Consider the following 24036-nt stretch of genomic DNA (forward strand, 5'->3'; position numbering starts at 1 on the left):
TTATGTATAAAATGTAAGATATACATTTTAAATAATAGATTAATAACTGCAATGTATGTATAAAATATGAGAAGTATAAAAATAAAATATAATAAATATGCATAAAATGAGAAAATATCCAATTTAATGCGCGTACATATAACGTAAACTACGATTAACACGAACTGTAAATAAATAAATAAATAAATGTTTCGAGGAAAAGCGGGCGCTGGGGCCCACCGACGGCTGCCGGCAGCTTTTAATGGCGTTTGTCGCCTTTCCAGATTGGAGCGGCAAAATAAAAGCCTTTGTTCTATTAATGTAGCATTCTTGCAAAGGCGGCTCTGACAACAAAGACATTTTGCATTACACTCACCCCCCCCAAACAGAATCCCATTAAAAGGAAGCAAAAAAAAAAAAAAACTCTTCTGATGCTTCTCGCACGCGTCTGCATCTACTTATTATTATCTTGACCGTCTTTTGTGGTGATGAAAGTCACTTTTGAAAGTTCTGCTGGGGAGCCTCCTCGCCCAACACAAAGGTGCCACTGTGTGAGTCCACGTGTGCGCGTTTTCGGTCGAGCTGACCGCCAGCAGCTGGCGGATTTGCGTAATGACAGGGGCGCGTACACATGAAACTGTATCCTGAAATATATACAAGTATGAATTTAAGGTCTTCCGGGAGCAGAGCAGGCAGCCCCCATCATCTCCTCGAGCCGCTTCAAGGAAACCGCTGTTTATTTTTTCACTTTCCAGCAGACTCGCGCCCGGTTGGCTTCGGACACAAAAACTATTTTAGAAAGCCAAGTCAAAGGCGCGGAATACGCGCTCCAATCAAGTTTAACGTTTGACGGAAATGGTGTGGGACTCTTCACACCGTTACAAAATGCAATCTGGATCAAACGCCGATACAACGAGGTTTGAATTACTCTGCTTCCATGTTTTTGTTTTTGTTAGAAACGTCTTAAAATCAGGCATAAACTTTTAAGATTGACAGAAATGGAGTAAGACTCTTTACATTGTCACTAAACGCAATCTGGATCAAATCCAGATTCATCTTGGTTGGAAGGAGGAGTTCAATTGATCAAACAGACAAAATCAAAAAAGGAGTTGATTTTTGGCCTCACCTGCGCGGTTGTTGTCGGCTGTGGCGGGCGTGTGCTTCTCTCCGTGGGCGCCCTCAGCGCGGGGGTGGGCGCGGGGACCCTGGGCCCGAAGGGGAACCGGCTCTTCTGGGTGGTGCTGCTGGGCGGGGCGCCGGTGGCGCCGCCGCCGGGCTCCTCCGTAGTGGACACGTCCTCCTCTGTGGTGACGTCCGCCGCGTCCGCCGTGGGTTCCGGCGACAGGTAAACGTCCCCTTCTTCCTCTTCTGTGGGCGTTACGCTTGTCGCCGCGGCGACGGGAGCCGTGGACTTGGGAGCGGCGGTGCTCTGGGCGGCGGCGGCCCGTATGCGCTCCAGCTCTCGCTCCCTCTCCCGCTCTCGTTGGCGTTCCCGTTCCCGTTCTCGTTCCCGCTCCCGTTCTCTCTCCCGCTCCCGTTCCCGCTGGCGCTCCATCTCCCGGACGCGCTCCCGCTCCCGTTCTCGCTCCCGCTCCCTCTCCAGCTGCTTCTCCTTCTCCAGCTCCAGTTCCCAGAAGGCGCCGCTCTCGCCGTCCGTTTCCGTAGGCAGGAGGGTGGCAACGGCGCCGGAGGTGGAGGCGGCCGCCGCGGCGGCGGTGGCGGCGGCGACGGTGACGGCGACTCCCGGGTCGGGGTCGGCGCTGGGCTCCGGCGCGGGCGCGGCCGAGGGGGCGGGGCTGGTGGCCTGCGTGGTGGACAGGGGGACGGGATCCTCTGTGCTTAAGGACACCGGGACTGACGTCGGCCTCGCGCTGATGTCGGGAACTGAACAGAAAGAAAAGATTTTTCAAAGAATTCAAAAGTACAGTCAGTATCATTTGAACATAAGTTTACTGATACAAGGAAGGGGGCGTTGGAATGTAACTAGTAAAAAAAAATAGAAAAAATAAGGAGCAAAACGTTCGTATTGTAAGTAGAGGGTAAAATTCAAAATGTAAGTTTCGTGAGAAGGCAAGCGTATCGTTCAAAAAACAAAACTTTATTGAAAAGGGGAACCAGACATTTGAGTCTAAACTGTTGAAAATGAGAGGGGGAAATTCACTTTATTGGTACACTTATCGGGGCACTTGAATGTAGTAAAAAAACTAGAAAAAAAAGAATACTGGAAGAAGACCAAACAAAACTTTATTGAAAAGGAGACCCAGACATTTGCCCGTAACTTTATTGAAAAGGAGAGCAAGACATTTGCATTGGAAGAAGACGCGCATTTGAACAAACAAAACTTTATTGAAAAGAACAATCGTAAAAAACTTTGTGTAAAAGAAGTGAAAAGCGGCCATTTTGACGGCACCTTCATTGATGAGAAGCAGATTGTGCTGCTCAAAATCAACTTTATTGAAAAGGCACAAATCCGAAATTAGCTTCGCCGAAAGAGGAGTTTTTTGCTTTTTTCCTACTCCGAATATCCCCCCCCATGTTTTTAGCAGTAGAGCAAGAATTGCGGCGAGACTAAATCAACACATCCGCTAATGTTATCGTAGCCCGTCCGCAGCTTTGTTCTAATCCACTCTGGCAGTTTCCCGCGATGACTGAGGTGTGAAGAACAACTGTGGCAAAAGCGACGAGGTAGAGAGCGGCGGAAAAGGGGCTTTTGAGTATTAAACAAGTGCAGAGAGGAGATTAATTTTCCCGGCGTAGCTTTCATTGCGTTTGAGCGGCGCTTGAAAGGGGAGCAAATTGAATGTGGGCTCACAAAGGCAAGCGGGCAGAAGAGGATATTACAAAATGGACTCCCACAATGGAGCCCCTGTCAAAAAGCAAGACGTGACGCCGGCGGCGGACTGATCCGTATCATCGCCGGTGGAGTTAAAGCAATTTTCCAGGCGGCGGTTTCCACCGCCGCCGCTCTCATTACCTTCGGCAAAGGGGCTTGTGTTTTTTAGTTGAGTGCGTTTCCATTTGTTGGCGCGCGGACAATACGCAAAAACTACTAAGCCGATTATGCCGGGGCACCTGCTATGAACCCTTTATTCATCGTCGCGGAAACTGAATTTTCAAAAACGGCCGAACTCTTCGGTCGGAACGTAAAAACTTTGTTCAAGATTGACTGAGTGCGTGAAGCGCCATTTCCGGGGCATCGTTTACATTGCGATCTGGATCTGATCTGGATTCAGCTTGACGTGATTTGTTTTGGTTTCGTTTTTGATTCCGACCTGGAAATGTTGATGCAGTTTTATCATGTATCATTGCAGCGGAGTCGTTTTGCACTTTAGCGCCCTCTGCAGCACCGGAGCTCCTTTGATTTAAAGGATTGGATAAAATTGTTAGAATACATGTACATGTTATCCCATATTTACTCTTGTTTTACAAAGCATTTATTCGGCAGTATAAACTTTTTGAGTCATAAAGTTGTTTGTAAAAAGAGACATGAAGGCACATGACTCAGTTTCAAGAAAATGGGAGGCATCATGACCCAACTACAGAATAGAACAACCTGATGACTTCTGGATGATCGTGATGGAAAAAGAAGAAAGGCACCATTTGTGTGAAATGAGAACGGATAGCAGACCCCCCCCCCCCCCCCACACACACACACACACACACACACACACACACACACACCACTTTTGTTTGATGGTATTCACGTTGAACTATCAAGGCAGCAACGTTTGTAATTGTACGCATCTCTATCTGTTCTCCTCGCGAGCAAAAACCATCTATATCTGTTGTCTTCCTTCTTTATGTGTTTATTAAATGTCCGACGTTGACTGAACTTGACAAAAATACTGCACAAGGGTTCAAATTTATCATTGCAGCGAGGTTGTTTTGCACATTAGCGCCCCCTGCAGGACTGGCGTACAACATTAGTGAAAAAAAATTGAAGTTGATGACATTAGTTGTATTACTTGTTAAATATTTAACATTGTTTTAACTATTGATAGACTAGTCAGAAGAGTCATTTTAGATTAAAATGTACCATGGAATTTTTAAGCGATGGATTCAATAAGGCGAGCGACTTTTCAGTCCGTTTACGCTGAGCGTGGCATGCCGCTAGCACAAATCAGAACATCAGGCCCAATTACAGCAATGCGCTTTAGACTAAGCGGCTAATTCCCATGCACGCCAGACAAATGCCAACATGCGGCGTGCCAGAAAGGTGCGCGATGGTCTAATCCGCGTGGACTTTAATCTGATTAGAGCAAATAAGATCTCGGGGAGGGTGGTCGACTTTGCCGGGGCGGGTCCGTGTCAGCGCTAGGTCTTGAGGGTCAGCGCATTGAAAGGCGGCAGCACACGCACACGCAGAAAAACTCACAGCCAGAGCCGGATCCCGAGTAGAGGTCCTCGTCGTCGTAGAAGTCGTCCGCCGTGGAGCCTTCGTCGTCGACGGGCGACCACGTTTGTTCCTGCTGGAGAGAAAAGCGAGGAAAAAAAATTGAGCGGATGCTCGTGGCTTCACTTAACACGACAAAGCTCTCCCGACAGGGCGCGAGATGGCGGTTGGGTTAACAGCTGGCTCTCCGGAGAAACTCGGCTGATGAAACCATCCGACGGCAGGACATCAAAGCTGCGGAGAAGCCGCAATAGCTCGGCTGCCAGAGGCCTGCGACTTTTTGACTCAAATGCTAATTTTTCCAAAAAGATCTATGCCTTTATTTATTTATTTTTTTAAATCAAGAATACCAGAAAAAAGATCACAGAAAAAGATGTTGATGGATCTCAAGGGATGACCGCGGGGCAGGCAACGGCAGCGCTAATAGCGTAGCGTTTATCAATGTACACATCACTCGGCAAAATATTAGCAGGAGATATACGCCTTCAAAGTTGCAAAAGAATTAGAATAAATCATAACTTACAACTCTAACGTTTATGTTTTATTTATTCAACCTTGGTGGTATTTCAACGCGTATTTCATTTAGCAACAACAGAAAATAAATAAAACATCAATCTGGGTTATTTCTGGCTCATCCGCACCAAAAATTGCATCACCAATAACCATGTTGCATCCATCCAAAATTTATCACTTAACAAGTTTAGGAAGAAGGAACCCCAAAAACAAATGTTCGCAAAAAGTTGCGTCATGTTCCAGTTAATTAGCTTATAATTTGAAAAGAACACTGCACTGTTCCTGTTACAGCAATAAAAAAAAAAAAACATTCAATTTGATTTTCTGACACCAGCAAAAATCCAGAGGGGTACTCGTACCCCCATTTGAGAACCACTGCACTGTACCGCACTACTGTGCCTTATAAAACTTAAAAAACAAAATAGGCGTACATCGCTTTGCAATGCAGTCACAAAAACAATTTGGCAATAAGTTGTGGTGTGTTCCAATTAATTTGTTCTTAATTTGAAAACGAGAATGTCATGGCATTGAACAGTATTAGTAGTTAATTAGGTACTAAAGTAACTAGGTGTTAAAATATTAAAGTAATGTTAGATTAGTACTTACACACACACACACACACGCACACACACACTGAATTTAGAACTGTGAAACAGACTGTGAGGCCCTTGGTCATTTTTGTAATTTTGTAAACAAAGTGAAGATGGGTTAAAAAGTGTTTGGCTTTTTTTTTTCTTGCTGATGATTTGCTGCAGTGCTGCCAGTTAAAATGTCCTATTTACACACAAACTTTCTTGCCAGTTTATCTGCTAATTAGCTGAAAAAGTGATTAAAAAAAAAAGAGAAAAAATAAAAGGGTCTGTGTTTTGCTAGAGGTGCTGAAAAACTCAATCGCATGTGACCGAAGCGCACTTTTTTTATCTCCCCAGCAAATCTAAATCTCAACCTCGGGGGGGATTGTTGACGGTGACGGTGGTGTGTACGGCGGGGGTGGAGGCGCCCCAGCTAGCTTATGTGATGCTAATTGCTCAAACATGAAAATGGAGGAGAAGCTCCTCCCCGCCCGCCCGTCGGCCGCTTCCAGACGCAGGAAACCCGATGCCTTTAAAAGCCAATAAAGCCATAATGGAGGTTGGAAATTTGAGCGCCCCCGCGCTCCAGCGCGTCTCGGCGTGCTGCGTCCGAGAGGGGCGGGCGGGCGGGCGGGCGGGCGGGCGGGCGCACCTTGTTGGGAAGAGGTGCGCTCCTTTTTCCCTAACGCACACACACTCTTTATTATCATCCAAATATATATATATATATATATATATATATATATATATATATATATATATATATATATAAAGAAGACGGTTACAAGTTTCACAGTAATACCATATAAGGAATTGTTTAAGTGTGTGTGTGCATGTGTGTGTCTTTACGTAAGTGTGCAAGCAATGTGTTTTTATGATAACATAGATACATTTATACAATAATCCCATCAATAATAAATAATTCAGATTTTTATACATATATAATAAATAATAATTTCATGATAATATGTTTTTATTTTATTATATGAATTTAAACGTAGATATGCAGTTTAATATGAACCGGCAGGTATCGTAGATAAGAATATTGCACACCTGTAAAAATGGCGGAAAAATCAGAGGTATTAAAATTATGGGGGTAGCCCAAAAAGACAAGGGGTGGCCGCCATGTAGCTCCGCCCCTGGCCATGTCGGAGCTCAATAAGTCTGTGTCAAAGTCCTGAATAAAACAGTGTGTGTTTGTGTGTGTCATCCAAGTATTTCACAATGAAGGCCGTTGCTATGGGCAACCTTTGCCTTTCACAGAGAATCCCTTTTTGGGGGGGGGTGCAGAGCCAGGGCAATAAGTCACACACATATTAATAAAACCTCGCCGTCGCCTTCCTTGCCAAAGGTGTTGCATAATATCAAAACAAGCTAAAAGTCAGGCTGACACCCCGCTAGCATCCCCCCCCCCCCCCCCCCCCGAGTGCATCCCCCATCCTCGCCCCACTTTCCTTTCATCTGCCTTATCTAGACTCAGCGTGCCTTTAAAAACACGCTTAAATAAACCAAACCAAATGACCCCCCCTCCCCCTATGAGTGAGCCGGCCCCTCTCGGCAGGTCCAGAAGCCACCCTGGGGGCCCCCCTTTTTATAATACACATTTACACACACACACACTCACACACACACGACTAAATCCAGGCCATACGGCGGCTGAGAGTCTCCCGTCTATTTTCAGAGTTGGATGCAGACTGTGTTTAAACGTGCCCCCCCCAGCACACACACACACACACACAGACACCCGCCCCCTTCCACACACACACACAGACACACACACTTAAAAGCACGATGTCATCACACTGCGTCCCAGCATGTTCAATTTATGAGCTGATATTGTGGTGTAAATTCATGGTGTGCCAGAGAGCAATGCGTCACTGCATCTAATTACAGCGTGTGTGTTACAGGGGCTATAATGACACGTTTTGATTGTGGTGTGTGTGTGTGTGTGTGTGTGTATCAGCAGGGCTATTTGTGTGTGTTTTTTCGCCCCAACGTGATCTCAGCTGAGTGGGACCAAGCAGCGCTGCATTTTGGCGAGCTATAAACAGCCCCACGCCGCATAGCAAGCCGACCGCAACGAGACGCCACCGGCTCTCCCACACCGCACCGATAAAACCCAAAAAGGGGGCGGGGTATCATCTACTCGGTACCAAAGAAGAAGCTCTCGGTTTCAAAAATTTAAATGCACCGTGGCTTTAGCCAATCACACGTATTTATTGTAAATGTTCTATAGAATTTAGTCAACATAATAAAAGGGCACTTATTGAAATGCTAGATATATGTTTACGTATGATCAGCAAATAGATAACTAGCTAATAGCGGCGATTTAGCAATTAGCGCATTAGCTCGCACGCATAAGCATGCTAGCTGAGTCTACTGTTGGTCATATAACATATCATAGTTATATTTAAAAGAGCAGTTCAAGTGTTTAACGTTTTACACACTCGTGGTGTTCAACAAGAGATTTAAATATGTAGTTAATAGAAATATATTAGAATCGCGTAAGCCGAAAATGATCTGTAAAAGTTTACGAGTCACGCTCGCATACATTTTTTTTATTTGTATATGTGTTAAATGGAGTGTGCCTTGTTTTATTTTTATTTCCTGTTATGACTAACCAACTGCTGTATTAATGTCATATGAGTTGATTGAAGAAAAAAAAAATCAAAAATGCAAAAATGCAAGGACAAACTAATAGAAGAATAGTACACCTAATACAGAATATTGATTACAAAACTCAAAAGATTAACTGTACTCTTATTTCAACTGTGTATTTTAGATCATTAGTAACACGAAAATAAAACAATAAACCCCCCAAAAAATTCACTATGCATTTCCGTAAACCTTTCTGTTCATTTCCCGCTGGCCTTTTTACTACAACAGATTCACCATATCCTGAAATGATGGCTTTCAGTTTTGCGCTGCCACCCCCAAAATTATAACCCCCCCCACAATGAAAAATTTCTAGAGGCACCAATGCAAAAAAGATGACAACCTGGCCTACCTGCTTTCTGGCAGTGCGTGAAGCCGCTGAGCCAAAAAAAAAAAAAGAAAAGAAAACAGCATACTCTCAGCGGACACTTCATTAGGTACCCCGAAAATTCATAGATGCACCAAGTCTGCATAATTCTGCATGATTGGGCGGTTATGAGTCATGTATTATTCACAGGGAAAGTGTTGAAAATGTTACTAAGAAAAAGGAGATGCTGGGCCAGCGCCAAAAGCGTCCAAACGGCGCATTCGTTGGCCGAGGTAAGAATGATTTTCATTTGAGTGAACTGAGATGCACCGTCAGTCAAATTGGATGTTGAAAAAAAAAAAAAAAAAAAAGTAACAAAAAACAAACCCGTGATTCTAACTTGTCAGAGCTGATGATGATTTCAACTCATTACGGACGCTTTGCGCACGCCAGCCGACGGCTTTGTACGTTTGTACGGCGAGTACGTTCAAATGAGTTTGCCAGTCAAAAACGTTTACCTTGGCAACTTTACGCTTTCGTAAATGGCCACCAATCACATCCCACGTTTTTTATTTTATTTTTATTTATGGTACTCTGTCCAACAGTAAAAAAAAAATTGGTACAGTCCAATGGAATCTCACGTGCAAACACGCTACATAAAAACAATGTTGAGCACAGGTGCGTCCTCTGAGGCGTTGACGATGCGATCTGGAGCGCTGTGACCTGGACGCCACATGCGAGACGTCTCATTTTACACAAACGTGAGCCGCCTCTTTACACTTCGGCGGCGGCCTTTTGCGAAAGGCAGGCATCCCATCCCGCTATAATATAACAAAGGCACATAATGTTTTGCAAAAGAGTCGCTTTAACACAATTTAGCAATAAGATGCTTCATGTTCTAATTAATTTGCTCTCAATTAGAGAAAAAAAGGGTTAAATGTGTGAACACCGCAAAAAATTTTGAAAAATGGTATGGTCTTTCTCTAGTCTGTGACGCGATGACCATTAAGTGGTCTCTACCGCCACCTACTGTCTTGAGGTGAAACAAGTCAACAAAGAATTTTATAGATGTGACTGCGGCTGAACGGAATGTTGCCAAAATCGCATGAAAAATAAAGTAATGAATCCTATTAAACTGCATCTCAAAAATTGTGTTTACAATGGTTTTATATGGTCCAAAATTTGGACAATGATGACTTTTGTGCACAAAATCTCGCTTGTGCAGCTGCAATCACATAGAAAGAATTCATGCATTTTGAAATGTATCATGTTTTAATCATCTGCTGGAAATTTCAGCTCCCTAGTGTTTTTTTTTCAACTGATTAGTTTATGATATCATAAAAAAAAAAAAAAAGGTATTTCCATAATTTGGAACATAATGCCATAAGGGTTAAAGTAAAAACTAGTGCGATGGACTAAATTTCTACCGCATATCCAAACGAAGAGCGCCACCTAGGGGCGCAGTAAAATATCAAAAGTGGTTCGTGAGGCTTCATTTTTTTTCTTTACTATTTCCCAGTGTTTGCTTATGTTACGCAACAATTGAATATCAACAAATCTAACGAGCAATTGTTGTCGAAACGGAGGCGGCTTTTTGTCTGGCTTTCTTGTGTTTTTCTTCCCGGCTAACCCGAGAGGCTTGCGCATCGAAGAAATGGTTAATTGCCCTTTTTAATGTGGGCGATGTAATCCGATGGTTCTCATCTCGCAAACTGCGGGGGCCACCGTTTCAATAGCGACGCCATCTGCGCAGCTCCTTCCCGGTGGCTGCGCGGAGGGAGGCGGGCACGGACGGCGGGTGCGGGGCTGGAGGGGGCGGGGAGAAATACAATTAGGGACGGCGAGGTCACGTCCGTCGGGTTGCCTTTTTTTCTCCCGTATGTCAGCTTCAACGACCGGAGGAAACAACGGCATCAAAGCGGGACTCGGCGGCCGCATTTCCATTCCAATGTGTGGATGGCATCTGTGCTGACAGGCAAGGTGAAAGGGGATATTGTGTGAAGGGGGGGGGGGTCAAAGACTTCGCCTAATGAACGGCTCGCTTCTGCACGCTAGCAATGATAATAAAGAAGACGAGAAAATGGAAAGTACAGCGCAGGGGGTTTTTGACAACATGCTCCGCCCATTTACAATGACGAACTCTCGAAACGTTGGCGGTTCGGCCATCTGGTGAGTTTACTTGATTTGAATTTCGGCGGGGATCTTCCTGAGGCCTCCAAAACAAAATATTCCCAAAAATCGACCGCAATAGCGACTTGAAACAATGTGACTCGGACTTCTGCGACTTGGGCTTAAGTTGGACTGGGGACCTTTGTGACTCCAGCTTGACTTGAACTCTGACGTTTACAACTCGGGCCCGACTTGGACTCGGAACTTTGCGACTTGGACCCGAACGACTCTGACATTTACCACTCGGACCTTTGTGACTCCGACCTTTGCGACTCCAACGTGACTTGGACTCGGACCTTTGCGGCTCTAAAGTGACTTGAATCTTGGCGACTTGAATGTGACCTTTGTGACCTTCTGGAACTCAGACTTGAATTGGACTGTATAAAGGTGGATTTTCTCTCAAGCCCTGGGGCCGTCTTGCTTTGTTTTTTGAAGCATGGCTTCTCCAGGTTTTTTCTCTTTTTTTTTTTTAGTTTTTTTATAGATATCCCCTTATAATAAACATGCCTATAAAATTGCACGCTTAGTTTCAGGAGCCGTATTTTTTTTGTGGGTCTAATCATGACAGAAATCCCTACCAAAATTTGTGTTGCTAAGATACAGTAGCTTCAAGGGCTTGATTTTGATCCAAAAAATCCTATTTTGCGGTACGGGAAATCTCTCGTGTGGATTTTTTGGTTGAAAAACAATAACGGCGCATGACGATGACCCTTTAAGCGGGTAATGAAAAGTTCACATAGAGTTGAGGTGGCACATTTCTAATATGGCTGCCCACGCCTCGTAAACAGCCCGCTGATTCACGCCGACTGCTGCGTCGGCGCTTCTCGGCAAAACGCACGCAAGCGGCCGGGTAGTAAGGGGCCGGGAGACCCTCCGGAGAAAATAACCACCTTCCGTTTATTGTCGGTAGCGCTCCCATCTTGCTCTTTTTTTTCTCCCCCCCGCAGTAAATCCCGGAGCCAATCAGCGGTGACCTCCGCTCTGCCTCCATCTTTGGCTTTTTTTACGCTCCGTCTCACCGCTCGCTAACTGGCGGGGCGGTCTGGACGCCGGCCAGCCTGAGTGCTCGCACACTTCCATTCAGCCGGCTGCACTGCGTGGGAGTCCAAGTGTGTGTTTGTGTGTGTGTGTGTGTGTGAGAGTGGGTTAGCAGGTGAGAGCCTTGTTAAGACACCTGCTACCTTTAGCGCAGATTAGCACAGATAGCCTGCCGCAGTGCTTGCACACATTTTTCGTCTCAGGTGCATGCAACAATTTCTAACTTTCAAATGAGGCGTTCATGGAACCGCAGATTCTGATTTTAATCCACTAGATGCGTTCTAGAGGTACATTAGTGAGTTTTTTCCAACTGCTCTTCTCGGCTTTTTCAAATGACATCAACGTGGTAAGGGACGGACGTTGGCCTTGCTAGTTAGCTATCTAGCTAGCCAGTTTAGAGCATTTGATTTATTTCTTCAACTGTAGGCAGGTTAACACGTTTCTGATTTTAACCCCAGATTTTGACCCAACTCAGGTTTTTGACGTGTGGTATCAAATAAAAACCATTAAAAAAAAACTAGGAGGCTAAAATGTTGCATAGATTGTCAAAACATGACAACTTTCAAGATGCCACCCTCCCGTCCCTCATAAATGTTTGCAAATGGGATGTCGAGAGGTACACCCTATTTAGCCCATGTCGGGCTCATTTACTGCCATTCGAAACTGGAAATATTGTCATTTTTGGACAAATTGAAAACCTTGTGTTTTATCATGTATTTCCCCCGATTTTTTGCATGAATCCTTTCAACAGCAACTCGCGAAAAAAATTTTTGTTTTGACACCCAAAAACCACCGGTTATGACATTTGCAAGCCTTCAATAACTTTGATGATTGGCTTAGCCTGGACTCGCATAATGCAAAAGTCTTAAAAGACATAGTCTTCTAATTATGACATAATAAAAATTCCAAGTCAGCCCAAGTTGGGTGATGATAATAAGGCCAGGCTGGTGAAAAATCCCTGGACACTCAGGGGTTAGAATGAAATTAATTGGTCAGAAATCTGACAACTCTTATTAGTCTGAAGTCATCATTCTGAGACTAAAAGTGCAAATTGTGAGATAAAAGCGCAAACTTTTTTCCCCTCGTTGTCCTTAATCGTCTTTCGTCGGAACCTCGCTAGCTAGCCTAGCAATCAACAAATTTGTGACTCTACCTTTTGCCCCCCGGGGTTGCGTTAGCTTGTTCCGGACATTGAAATGCTGCTCCAACTTTGTGGAGTGGAGCCCATTAAACTGCACAAGTGTAAGAGTTGCACTTTCGCGGCACCCTCCAAATTTATATTCACTACTCGCCGCCCAAACTCCAAGCAGTTAGCCATGAAGAAAATGGCAACTGGAAGTGGTTGGCAGCGGGGGTTCACGAGTATGCGCTCGCAAGAAAGAACCTGCTGTGCAGTTTTACGCTCATTAGCGCTTTAAAAAATGTTTCCGAAGGTACTGAGTGGCGGTTGGGTGGGGTGGGGGGTGGGGTGGGGGGCATCTATCTGGCACGACAAGGCAAGGAAGTGTTAATGCCGGAGACTAATGTGTTGTGTGTTTGTTTGCGGCCCTCCGCGCTCGAGTGTTCGTAAACAAGCTCGTGCGCGGGAGCCAGAAAATGAACGCAACATGTTTCCTGTCAATCAGCCGCCGCTGCCGAGTTACGCTTCGCCGGCTTGCAAAATTATCTGCAAACGGAATGGCGAGAAGGTGACAAAAAAAAAAAAAAATCATCATTCTTATGCGAGGTTTACGTTGGTCCAATCTCAGCTGGTTAGCATCCATGCTAATCCAAGATGTAGCCTGTGAGGCTGTGGTTGTCCCGCAGGTTTGCGGGTAGCATCGTTTGCACGCGGGGGTGTCGTGTTAAAAGCTTCTCTCAGAAAAGGTCCAAGCAATATCGGAATCTTCCTGCCAAAAGGGAAAAGCCACGCGCGCGTGGGTGCTAGCCGGATAAGGCGCGATGCAGTCACCTCGAAAACCACATCATCCTTTAATCATCATCATTATCGTCGTTAGCTTCAGACAAGCGTCAACTTTACTGACACTTCTTATCTTCCGGCAGTTAATTAAAAAATACGGCCGCTAAATGGCTCGCGCCGACGCTAACTTCAAGGAGTCTCTCGTTTGACTTCCAAATGCTGAAAATTGAAAACTCGCTTTAGCCGCCCGTGCTGACGGCTTTGATCTGCGTTTCAAACTCTGGACGATAAATGAAATGGGAAATACTCTGAAATGGATGGGCTACGGATATCAGATGTTTTGGTATTTGGACATCCCACTGAAAAGTCTATTGATCATGTATTTAGATCAAAACAATGATTCGAAAAGTTAGTTTTTTTTTGGTTAAATATAATTATGAATACAAAAGACAATAAAGCACTAAACACTAGTTGCTAGCATTAGCTTGATTCCTTCCCGACTTCCTGGCGCTTGATAAAGTACCCGACAGAAAAACGAGTACTTTTTTTTTTAGATACTCGAGTTACTTTTCAAGATGGCGGCTGTGGCACATGCCACAAACACTTTGCTCGCTGAAACGTTGAATTTACGCTACAAAACGTAATCATCTATTCAGCCCTGTTTAGCCTGCTAGCGCGTAGCATGTTTCAACCGGCAGCTGCATAATGAGGCCGTAGACTCGGTCGGGGGGGATCGAGGCGGCGGTCACGTGACCGTCTAGCGACGCATCAGCTGGCTCGGAAGCGTGTAATGGAGCGGGGCCGTGAGACCGCCGCACACACGCATGCACGCACACATACACACAAATGGTAATTCATAGATTTATTATAGTACTATAGCCCGGCATTGAAGTATGATAGTTGGGGGGGGGGGGTCGTGCAGAGAGCGAGAGATGCCCATAGCAGCCAGCTGTTACACTAATCTGACAATCCAACAGGATTAAGCGCAAACACACACACACACACACACACACGCAGTACTCACTTCAGAAGACATTACAGTACCACTGTAAAAAAAACAAAAAACAAAGCAAAACAAAAAAACTCTGGAAACATTCCCAATGTCTTGTGTTGTCCAAAAGTATATGACTTGTTCAGAGTACAAGTACTTCAATTACAGATACCAAGGACTGAGTCTTGGAAATACCAAACGCAACATATTTTTTCTCAGGGGTGATAGCGATTATGAGTAATTAAGGGGGTCGATAACTGATGCCGATATGAATTTTTATTCAAATAAAAGCTGCCCAAACGTCTGCAAGTAACGATTACTTCGATAATCGATTAATATGTCCAACGACCGCAGAAATCGGATAATAACTCTGACAATTTTCGATTAAAAAGGTATATTTAAATTAACGATTTATTTTTTTGAACAGATATCTACTGTAATCTCAAAAGAGGACGCTTTCTTTCATATTTTTTTTTGTGGACGAATATTTCTTTCTTTCCTTTTGAGAGCAAGCCAACACTTTATAATGATTATTTTTTGTGGGGAAAAATGTATTCACAATTGTTGTTTCAATTTCGTAACAGATGTCTTCTATGATTCAAGAGAGGACACTTTATGTTATTATTTTGTGGACCAATATAAATGAAAGTTGAATAAGTCAGACATTGATGGCATATTTTAAGCTGATTGAGGTGTACTTGGCTGAAAACATATTTCAAAGGTTGAGAACCACTGAACTAGGGTAAAAGAGGATTTTTTTTGTCTACGTCTTTGTCCTTCCTCGACTGTTTCTTTGTTGTCTTTTTAACACATTGAACGACATATTCAAAGACATCTTTACCCGTTTCTAAGTAGTCCACTCACGCATTCCCAGGTTAGTTATTTGCAGCACTTTTAGGGAAAAGGAGGCTCTGAAAAACACCGGAATTCATTTGCCGTCCTTGTTTTTTCCTTCTCGTTTTTCTCGCCGGCAAAAGCGCGTGACAGTCATCGGCCTAATTACACAACGTGTAATTACAGCGGCGCTAGCGCACGGCGCCTTGTGACTCGACACGCGGACTCCACGCCGTTCAGCATCCTCCTTGGCATTTTCGATTCGCAAAGCATCGATTACCCTGCCCGGGAGTGCCTCCGGCCCCCCCGCCCCTCCTCCAACACAAAGGCACGAAGGGCCCGCAGGGGGAGCGGACGCATTTCTGAACCCCCTTTGAAAAGTTCCATAGAAACGGCAGAAAAGTTGCGGGCGCGGGCGCCACGCCCTCCCGCTGCTCCTGGCGGGAACACACACACACATACGTGCGCAAAATAACACATAAATCTGCCTTCGCTTTGGTCATTGACCTGCTATAGCTGACTAGCAAGCAGCGCTAACTGCAGCATTTTTCTCCACAATCGCACATCAATACACACAGACACACACACACACACACTTATAGAAACCCACACGCCCGAGCACAAAACGGTGCATTATGCAGTGTGGGAGCGGCGCCCCTGTCGGAATCTCAAAGCACATTGGACGCAAACACGCTAGCACGCTAGCCCGATCCTCAGATTAAAATGTCCCAAAATTGTCATCCTCTGAAAGTGGAGACAGCTATGGAATGCGTCCACACGCATACGTAGTGTCTTCAATTTAGTGGACGTCTCCCTCGCGCACACACTTGCATGTGGAGATGCATGTTTCATAAGGTCATCCATAATGGAAGACGATTCCATGCGGGGCGGCCTGCTGTGTGTGTGTGTGTGTGTGTGTGTGTGTGTGTCTTTGCTGTCTCCGTGTGAGGACAAGGGAGATTTTCACTGGATGGTTTCTATGTTTTTTTTGTGTGGTTGTAAGGTCCCCTCAAGTGCATGTTTGTGTACACAACGTGTACATATTAGGGTCGGACCGATTATCAATATCAATATTTGGCATTCCTCTACAAAAATAACGTTTTTGGAATATTTTGAAAAATAGCCAATGCCAATTTGGCTTGTCCGATTGTTGTCAATTTTGAATTATAAGCTGCTAATTGAGCGAGCAATTGAAATTGAATTGAAATTGGTCCTCTCCCGTTGGCCCGCAAAACGCCAATTTCCGGCGCCTGCGTCGGCCAGGCCGATAATCGTCCGAGAAAACGTTGACAAGAAGGAAGACGGGAAGCCAAAGACGAGGCTTGAGACAAAACGGGCAAGAAGACAAGGACAAAGTCAAATTCTAAACAATCCAAATGCGCGCATTTTCACGAGGCGCCGCCGCCTCCTCCTCCTCTCTCGTCCCGGCTCCGCGATTGCCTCTGACCTCAATCCCCTCTCATTCTCTTCAAATCCATCTCGGTCGCGGATCTAATCGGCCGCCTCGCACCTTGAGCCTCGGCCGTGACGGCTAATCGCTTCCGCGGGAACCCCGGCCGCCGGATCCATCGGCAAACTCCGCCCCCTCCCTCCGCGATGCTAGAAAACCGCCGGCAGCTTTTCATTTTGGCGTGAGCGCGCTAAGCTAACGCGGCTAAACGGCGACGACGACATTATGCGTCCTCAAGCGGCCGTGACCGCGCGATAATTAAGACGAGCTACGCAGATAATCACCGGGCGACAATTGCCGCCCGTTAATGATGCGCATTAATTTGCACCCAGTGCTAATTGCCCGTATTTATAAATAAATCACTTGCCCCGCCCATCCAACATGTCGCTGTTTAAACGGAGGCAGGTAGCAAACGCTGTCATCACACCTCCTCGTGCGCCTCACGAGTATCATCTTCTGCTTGTGCGTGAGCTGTCAAGCTGACATACACGTACACATGCTCTCTCACACATACACACAAACACGCTCTCTCGAATGCATACACGGACTCGGTTAAAATCGCTCAAACACTTGCAGTTAGCACACATGTTCACTCTCATACAGTCGCTGGCGTACATACTCGAATTCAGACACGATGACGCTCACTTTTACTCTCACACAATTATTCTTAGTTTTGCAACCGCTGACGTGGACTCATACACTCACCGTGTGACAGCAACGCACACAAGCACTGTCTCTCTCGCGCCTGGTCACTCACTCTCACACTCACCGCACATACGTGTCTCACTGTGACGGTCTCTTTCACTCTCACACACTCATCAACTGATATTCATGCGGTCTCGTGTTCACAGACGGTGACGCTATTCTCATTCTTGGTTTTGCAGACTCACATGGACTCACAAACTCCCACACACTCACTCGGTAACGAGCAAAATCACTGCCACTCTCGCACATTGACTCTCATACAATTATTTACTTAACTCACTCTCGCACACATGTATATGAACAGAATGACAGCCTCTTTCGCTCTCACAAAATCACTCAAGACACATTGTCGCTCACTCTCACACTCACCACACCTACAGGATGTGTACATAGGTAAAGTGACAGTCTCTTTCGATCTCACACATTCATTAATTCACATTCACACACTTTTTTATGTAGCGCTTTTACTCTCACATGAATATGTGAAATTACACATTACAGTTACACGACGTATATACAAGAAAAATCACACTGACACTCACTTTTCCTCTCACACACTTGCACACACGCTGGCGTCATTCACTCACAGGCTGTCACAGTATCTCACAGACACTTGCTCTCACACACCCTCACAAAAAAAGCCGCCCACTCAAACAATGGAGCCGAGGGCGCGAACGCTCGGTGTCAGTCAGTCATCCTTTGAGGGCCCGTCTCGGCGGGCCTCAGATTACAGCTAATCCACAACTGTTGGAATGAAAGATTAGAAAATGAATCACCTGCTGCTGCTGCTCCTGTCAGTGTGTGTGTGTGTGTGCGTGTGTGTGTGTGTGTGCGTGTGTGTCTGCTGGGAAAGGCAACGTGCTGCAAGCGGCAAGAAACACAGGCAAACTTGTCAAAAGCGCACGGGCGCGCTCCGCCAGCTCATTAACTTGTGCGCGGCGCACATGCCTTTGAAAAGGCCTTTCAAGCAGTAGAGTTCAAAGGTTGAACGCACACCCCCAGAGGAAGGGGGGGGAGAGTGGAGGGGTGGGGGTGGGGGGGGCCGCTGGTGTGTCAACGTCTGTGTTTAATTGGATCAATGCCGGTCCCTCGCGGCCGGCCAATAATGGGGAGGACGTGAGCAACATGTGGGAAGCCTGCCGTTACCAACTTCCTGTTTAGGAAAAACACGGGGGGGAGGGGGAGGGGGAGGATCTACCGCCAGACGTGAAAGGATGAATGGAAAGATGAGGACAGGGTGAAGATGCCCTTCAAGGAATGCAATCAGAGGCAGATGAGTGGATGAATGGGGAAGAAGGTGGACGCATGAATGATGTATGAGGGCAGCTGTAGGATGTGAGGAGGGTGCAGATGATGGATGAAGGGATGAAGGGCTGGATGCAGGGAAGGTGAACATCAAGATGGGGATGAATGAAGGGATTATTTTTGGCAAGAAGTGGAATTGCAATGAGTGGATGAATGGGGAAGAAGGTGGACGCATGAATGATGTATGAGGGCAGCTGTAGGATGTGAGGAGGGTGCAGATGATGGATGAAGGGATGAAGGGCTGGATGCAGGGAAGGTGAACATCAAGATGGGGATGAATGAAGGGATTATTTTTGGCAAGAAGTGGAATTGCAATGAATGAATGAACAGAGAATAGATGGACAAGGAACGGCTGTAGGGAGGGAATGGATGGTTGAGTTTGTGTAAAGAATAAATGAATGAACTGATAAATAAATGAATGAATTAAACATTGACAGACTGAATGAATACATTAATGGATGACTGGTTTGACTCAGGGAGAGTGGATAAACATGCATAAGGGACAAAATAAGGGAGGGAACGAACGGGTGTATGAAAAGGACAAATGAATGAATAATGGGTGAAGGGATGAATGGCTGAGAAGATGAACATCAGAAGGGGGTGAATGAATGAAGGAGTGAATGAAAGCAAGAAGAGGGTGTAAATATGTAAAGATGGCTATAGTGAGGGAACGAATGGGTGTATGAAAAGGACAAATAAATGAATGATGCGTGAAGGGATGAATGGCTGAGAAGATGAACATCAGAAGGGGGTGAATGAATGAAGGAGTGAATGAAAGCAAGAAGAGGGTGGAAACATGTAAAGATGGCTGTAGTGAGGAATGACTGGATGTGAGAAATGCACACATGAATGAATGAACGAATGAATGAATGAATGAAAAGATAAGATGGATGCAGGGCAAACATTTCCGCAATGAGCTTGTGACCTGGTTCACTCCGCCGTCTGCTGAATTATTCAAGCACACATGCAGTCACATGTCACGCACACACACACTCACACACACGCAAAACACACACACACACACACTGCCTTGTCTGCTTGTGCCTTTCCTGCACATTTGGCAAACAAACACAGGCATGTGGATGAAAGCGCCACTGAGGAAGTACACACACTTGACTTGCTGTGTCCGTTTTGTAACCTGGTGACCCAAAAGGACACACGCACACAAAAACACACACGCGCCGAACAACACAAATAAACACACCGTCTGGCACCTTAGCCACAAAAATCCCCTTCAGCCCTGATAAACACAACTGCAAGCACGCACGCACGCACGCACTTCCAGGTCCACAACTGCCACAAGTCGGATACAGTACACAAGAAGTCTTTATGAGTTGAAGGCGGTGTCAGAAGTGGGGCTCAATTTACAGATAAGCATGCCAGATTTTTATCAGAGTGATTAACCGTTGCGAAACCGCTCTTATCCGATCCTGTGCTCCAAACGATAAAATTCCAATAGACGTTTGGTGTCAGAAGTGGGATCCGTTCGCAAATAACCAGCTCATATAAGTCCGATTCCAAAAAATCTCCCCCCTGTCACGAATGTTGCAAACTGGGGGATTTTGTGTCAGGAGCGGGATCCGCCGCTATTACCCAGTCATAAATGTTGTATCCTATTCAGGCTTAATGGGGACGGGGCCAGAACGTAACGGGATATTCCTCCCCGCCAACAAACAAACAATGAGCGCAATCCTGTGAGGCCGCCGCAATTTGTAATTCCTGTCTAGATTTGTTGATACTTGCGCAATCCCTCGTAAAATGTACCCAAAGGTACTCGCGCCTTCATTCGGGAACGGCTAGCTTAGGCTATATGCTAAAACCGCCGCAAAAGGACCATGAAAAAAAAAAACGTGAAGGACTTTTGAGTTTGAGTTGCTAACTTACTAAACACTTAGCCTTGCGCGATTTGTTGCGTCGGACCCAACGGACAGGCCGTGAAAATCGGTTAAAAAAAAAAAAAAAAATCCGGAGCGCAGGGAAGCGGAGCGCTAGTGCCGTGACAGAGGTGGTTTCCATGGCGACGCAGAGCAGGTAGCGCCGGCTGGCTCTCTCGCTCGCCTCCCGGGAACGAGCGGTGGAAGCCTCCCTGTCCCCCCACCCCCCACCCCACCCCGCCCCCTCGCACCCCTCTACCCGATTCCGTCTGCGTTTTGGGGGAAACGCCCTCTCCCCATCACGCTTGCCATTAACTTAACCCCTTTTCCATCCTTCCTTCCACTCCCCTCATTATCTCCCTCTCTCCTTTTTTCCACTCCTCCTTCCTTCCTTCCGCTGCCTCCATTTTCATCTCAGCCCGTCTCTGGAGAATATGTGTGTGTGTGTGTTGCTCTTCCCAATTACTGCAGGGGAGACGCCAGTGTGTGTGTTTAGTATCTGCACAAGCGGCATTTCTCCGCCTGTTTTGACCAGCCTAAATGAAAGAAGAGGAAAAAAAAAAAAAGAGCACCTCCAGGGTTCTCCAGTCTCCCCGTCTGACTCACTACGAGTATGAGAGAGTGGCACGCTATCAGCGAGTGCGTGCGTAAGATAATAACGTAACAGCGGCTTTGTTGAGCGCGCTTTCGTACGAGCGAGCGTGCCCACGCTGGTTGACGCCGTTTTTTTTTTTTTTTCCACGAAAAACATTCCAAACACACCCAGTGTTGGGAACAAACATGTTGGAGGAAAACCATTAGCAAAATGGACGCCAAGGTGGCTGTTTTGGCTTTTATGATAGCCTAGCTTCTCCATTTGCGTTAATGGAGGGAGTTTATTCGGAAAATATGGTGTAAAATGGCCGCCGATGATTAGCATGTTGGGAAGTTCCACAATGGCAATGTCCAAAATTAAAATGTTGTGGTTGTCTACAACATTGTCAGAGTATTTTGTGTTTGTTTGTTTTGTAAACCGATTAGCATAACAGCTAGAGTGCTTCTTTTGTTTTTGGCGGGATTTTAGAAGGAAAAGACTCCTGTCCCCCTTTGGGGACTGTCTTAACTCCGACATTGGCCCGACAAATAATGCACGTCCCACAAACGCTTTGATGACGAATGGGAATTTCCCTGTGAGAACACAAAATTCTCATGAGACCAAAATGAAGTGTGTATTTGTGGATGTGTGTGTATGGGGGAGGGGGGGGGGGGGGGTGAAAGCTGTCTTTCTTCACCCACGCTGACCTCAGGCTGTCGGCAGGCCCGGATATGAACTGTGATCGCTTTCATTTCCTCCATCCGCAGGAAGCCACCCCCCCCCTTAGCTCCATGCCCACCCGCACCTTCACACACACACCTGAAATACCTCTGGACCCCTCCCTCGGGGTGAGTTTGCCCCCACCCGGGCTTCCTGCGTCAAATTGCCTCCCGCATTCCACACTCGGCCTCCATGTCGCCTCGCTCAAGCTGCTCGGGATCTTTGCCGCTCCTCCTCGCTTTCGCGGACGCACTATGGGGGGCTTTGTTTGCCAACTTGCGAGGGGGGGGCACGAGGATTCATTCCGATCAACAGAGGGAACACGACGCTTCGAAGGAGCCGGCCAGGACGAGTTGTTGGCATCGGGTTAGTCCCGACTTTTTTTTTTTTTTCCACAAGGCCCACATGCTGACAGATGGACAATCGGGGCTCTCATGAAGGATACACACACACGCACACGCACACACACACACACACACACGGACAAGCCATCCTTGGGACACAACAGATGTCTGTGGGAAAATCATGTAAAACATAAGCGCAATGACATGATAGCACAAGTTGTGATAACAGGAAGTAGCCACAACTACATTACACACACACACAGATACCTCTCTCACACACACCTGTCTCTCATGAACACACATGCTAATTGCACACACACATATCTCTAACACACCCACACATCTCTCATTGACATCTCACACGAAGCCATATCTCAATCACAGGCGCCTCTCACACATCTTTGTATTACTCACTCAAAAGTTTCATTCTCACACGTAAAAAATATCTTTCAAACACAGGTGCGTCTCAAGATTTCTTTCACTCATTGATAATGCTCTCACACACTCCAAACACTTATTTCTCACACATGTTTCTTGGGCTCTCTGCATCAAATACAGCCATCTCATAACTATCACCAATTAATCTCACACATCAAACTTTCTCTGATCTCCCATTTACAACTCACAAATTTCTTGGCATCTCTCACACACACAACTCTTTCAAATATTGTAAAAATTGTATACGTAGACCTCAATCACATTCAAATCTCTTAAACACTTGAAAAACTTTGTCACATACGCAAGTCTCTGGATCTCTCTCACATTCACACCCATCTCACACACAGGTACCTGTCTCCTCCACCCAGCTCACACATGCATACATTTCTCAATAATGTGCAACTCTCATTCACATACGTCACAAACAAATTCAGCCACACTCTGCCAACACAACGCTCTCAAACGCAAGCCCCGCTCTCATTCATGCACTTAACTGCTCTCACACACTTCTTTTACTCATACAAATGTTTCTCGTACAAACCTCTCTCACACATGGATCCAGCTCCTACTCAATTTTATCGCACAACGCTCTTTGGCCGGCACATCCATCTCTTCTTCACTGACTCTGCGTGTGTGTGTGCGCGCGTGTGTGTGTGCGCGCGTGTGTGCACGCACTTCAACATGAACACCTGTCCCCTGTCCGTACACTCGATGGCAGATTAGTTCAAGTCCGGGCTAGCGTGCACTTTGCTACGCTAACCGAGTGACCCAGTAATAATCCTGACTGGTGTGTGTGTGCGCAAATATGAGTGACTGTTGAAGAGCGGCGTCAAAACCTTTTAACACTTGGAGAAAAAAAAATACACACCACATACGCACACAAACCCCTTGATAATTCATGCTACACTACTGTCAGCTGGCTTTGTATAAAAATAAGGCTAACGTTCATTAAGCTAACCTCCAAAGTAGGTGAAAAGTATGACATCATAGGCTTCATTATTTGCTGTCAAAGTTGAACTGGTGTTTTACTGTTATTTTGAGTTTGTGTTGGAAGAGTGCCTTTAAGAGGCGTGGCCTAACGAGTCTGTCTTGCTCCTTTAGAGTCTTTTCGTTTAACTTGATCGGCAACGAATTCCTCCAGGAAACGAGTCGGCTTGTGCGGTTGCCCATGGCGTCACAAGCAGAACCCCCTTTAACTTGGGTCTATTTTTGCCCTTGGCCCGCCTTCCTCTCAATGACTCCGTTCCTTCGCTGCCTCCTCTTCCTCCTCCGTAC

The 24036-nt window shown here is 45.9% G+C and overlaps 1 protein-coding gene across 2 annotated transcripts in view; it reads right to left on the reverse strand.

Moving 5' to 3' along the window:
* The window catches only part of sdc3 (syndecan 3), a 29574-nt gene that overhangs the window by 4643 nt on the left and 895 nt on the right, over window positions 1–24036 (reverse strand). Inside the window, exons 2-3 of one of the 2 annotated variants that reach the window (XM_088405477.1) lie at window positions 4355–4445; window positions 1106–1863 (exon numbers count right to left, since the gene is read on the reverse strand). In XM_088405477.1, the coding sequence (XP_088261603.1) occupies window positions 1106–1863; window positions 4355–4445 (849 nt within the window). Of the gene's footprint in view, window positions 1–1105; window positions 1864–4354; window positions 4449–24036 lie in introns of both variants that reach the window. The other variant, XM_088405476.1, reaches the window with a different exon arrangement.

Source organism: Hippichthys cyanospilos, chromosome 21, assembly GCF_059441005.1.
Source record: "Hippichthys cyanospilos isolate Australia breed blue-spotted pipefish chromosome 21, RoL_Hcya_1.0, whole genome shotgun sequence".
In the NCBI taxonomy this organism is placed as follows: Eukaryota; Metazoa; Chordata; class Actinopteri; order Syngnathiformes; family Syngnathidae; genus Hippichthys; species Hippichthys cyanospilos.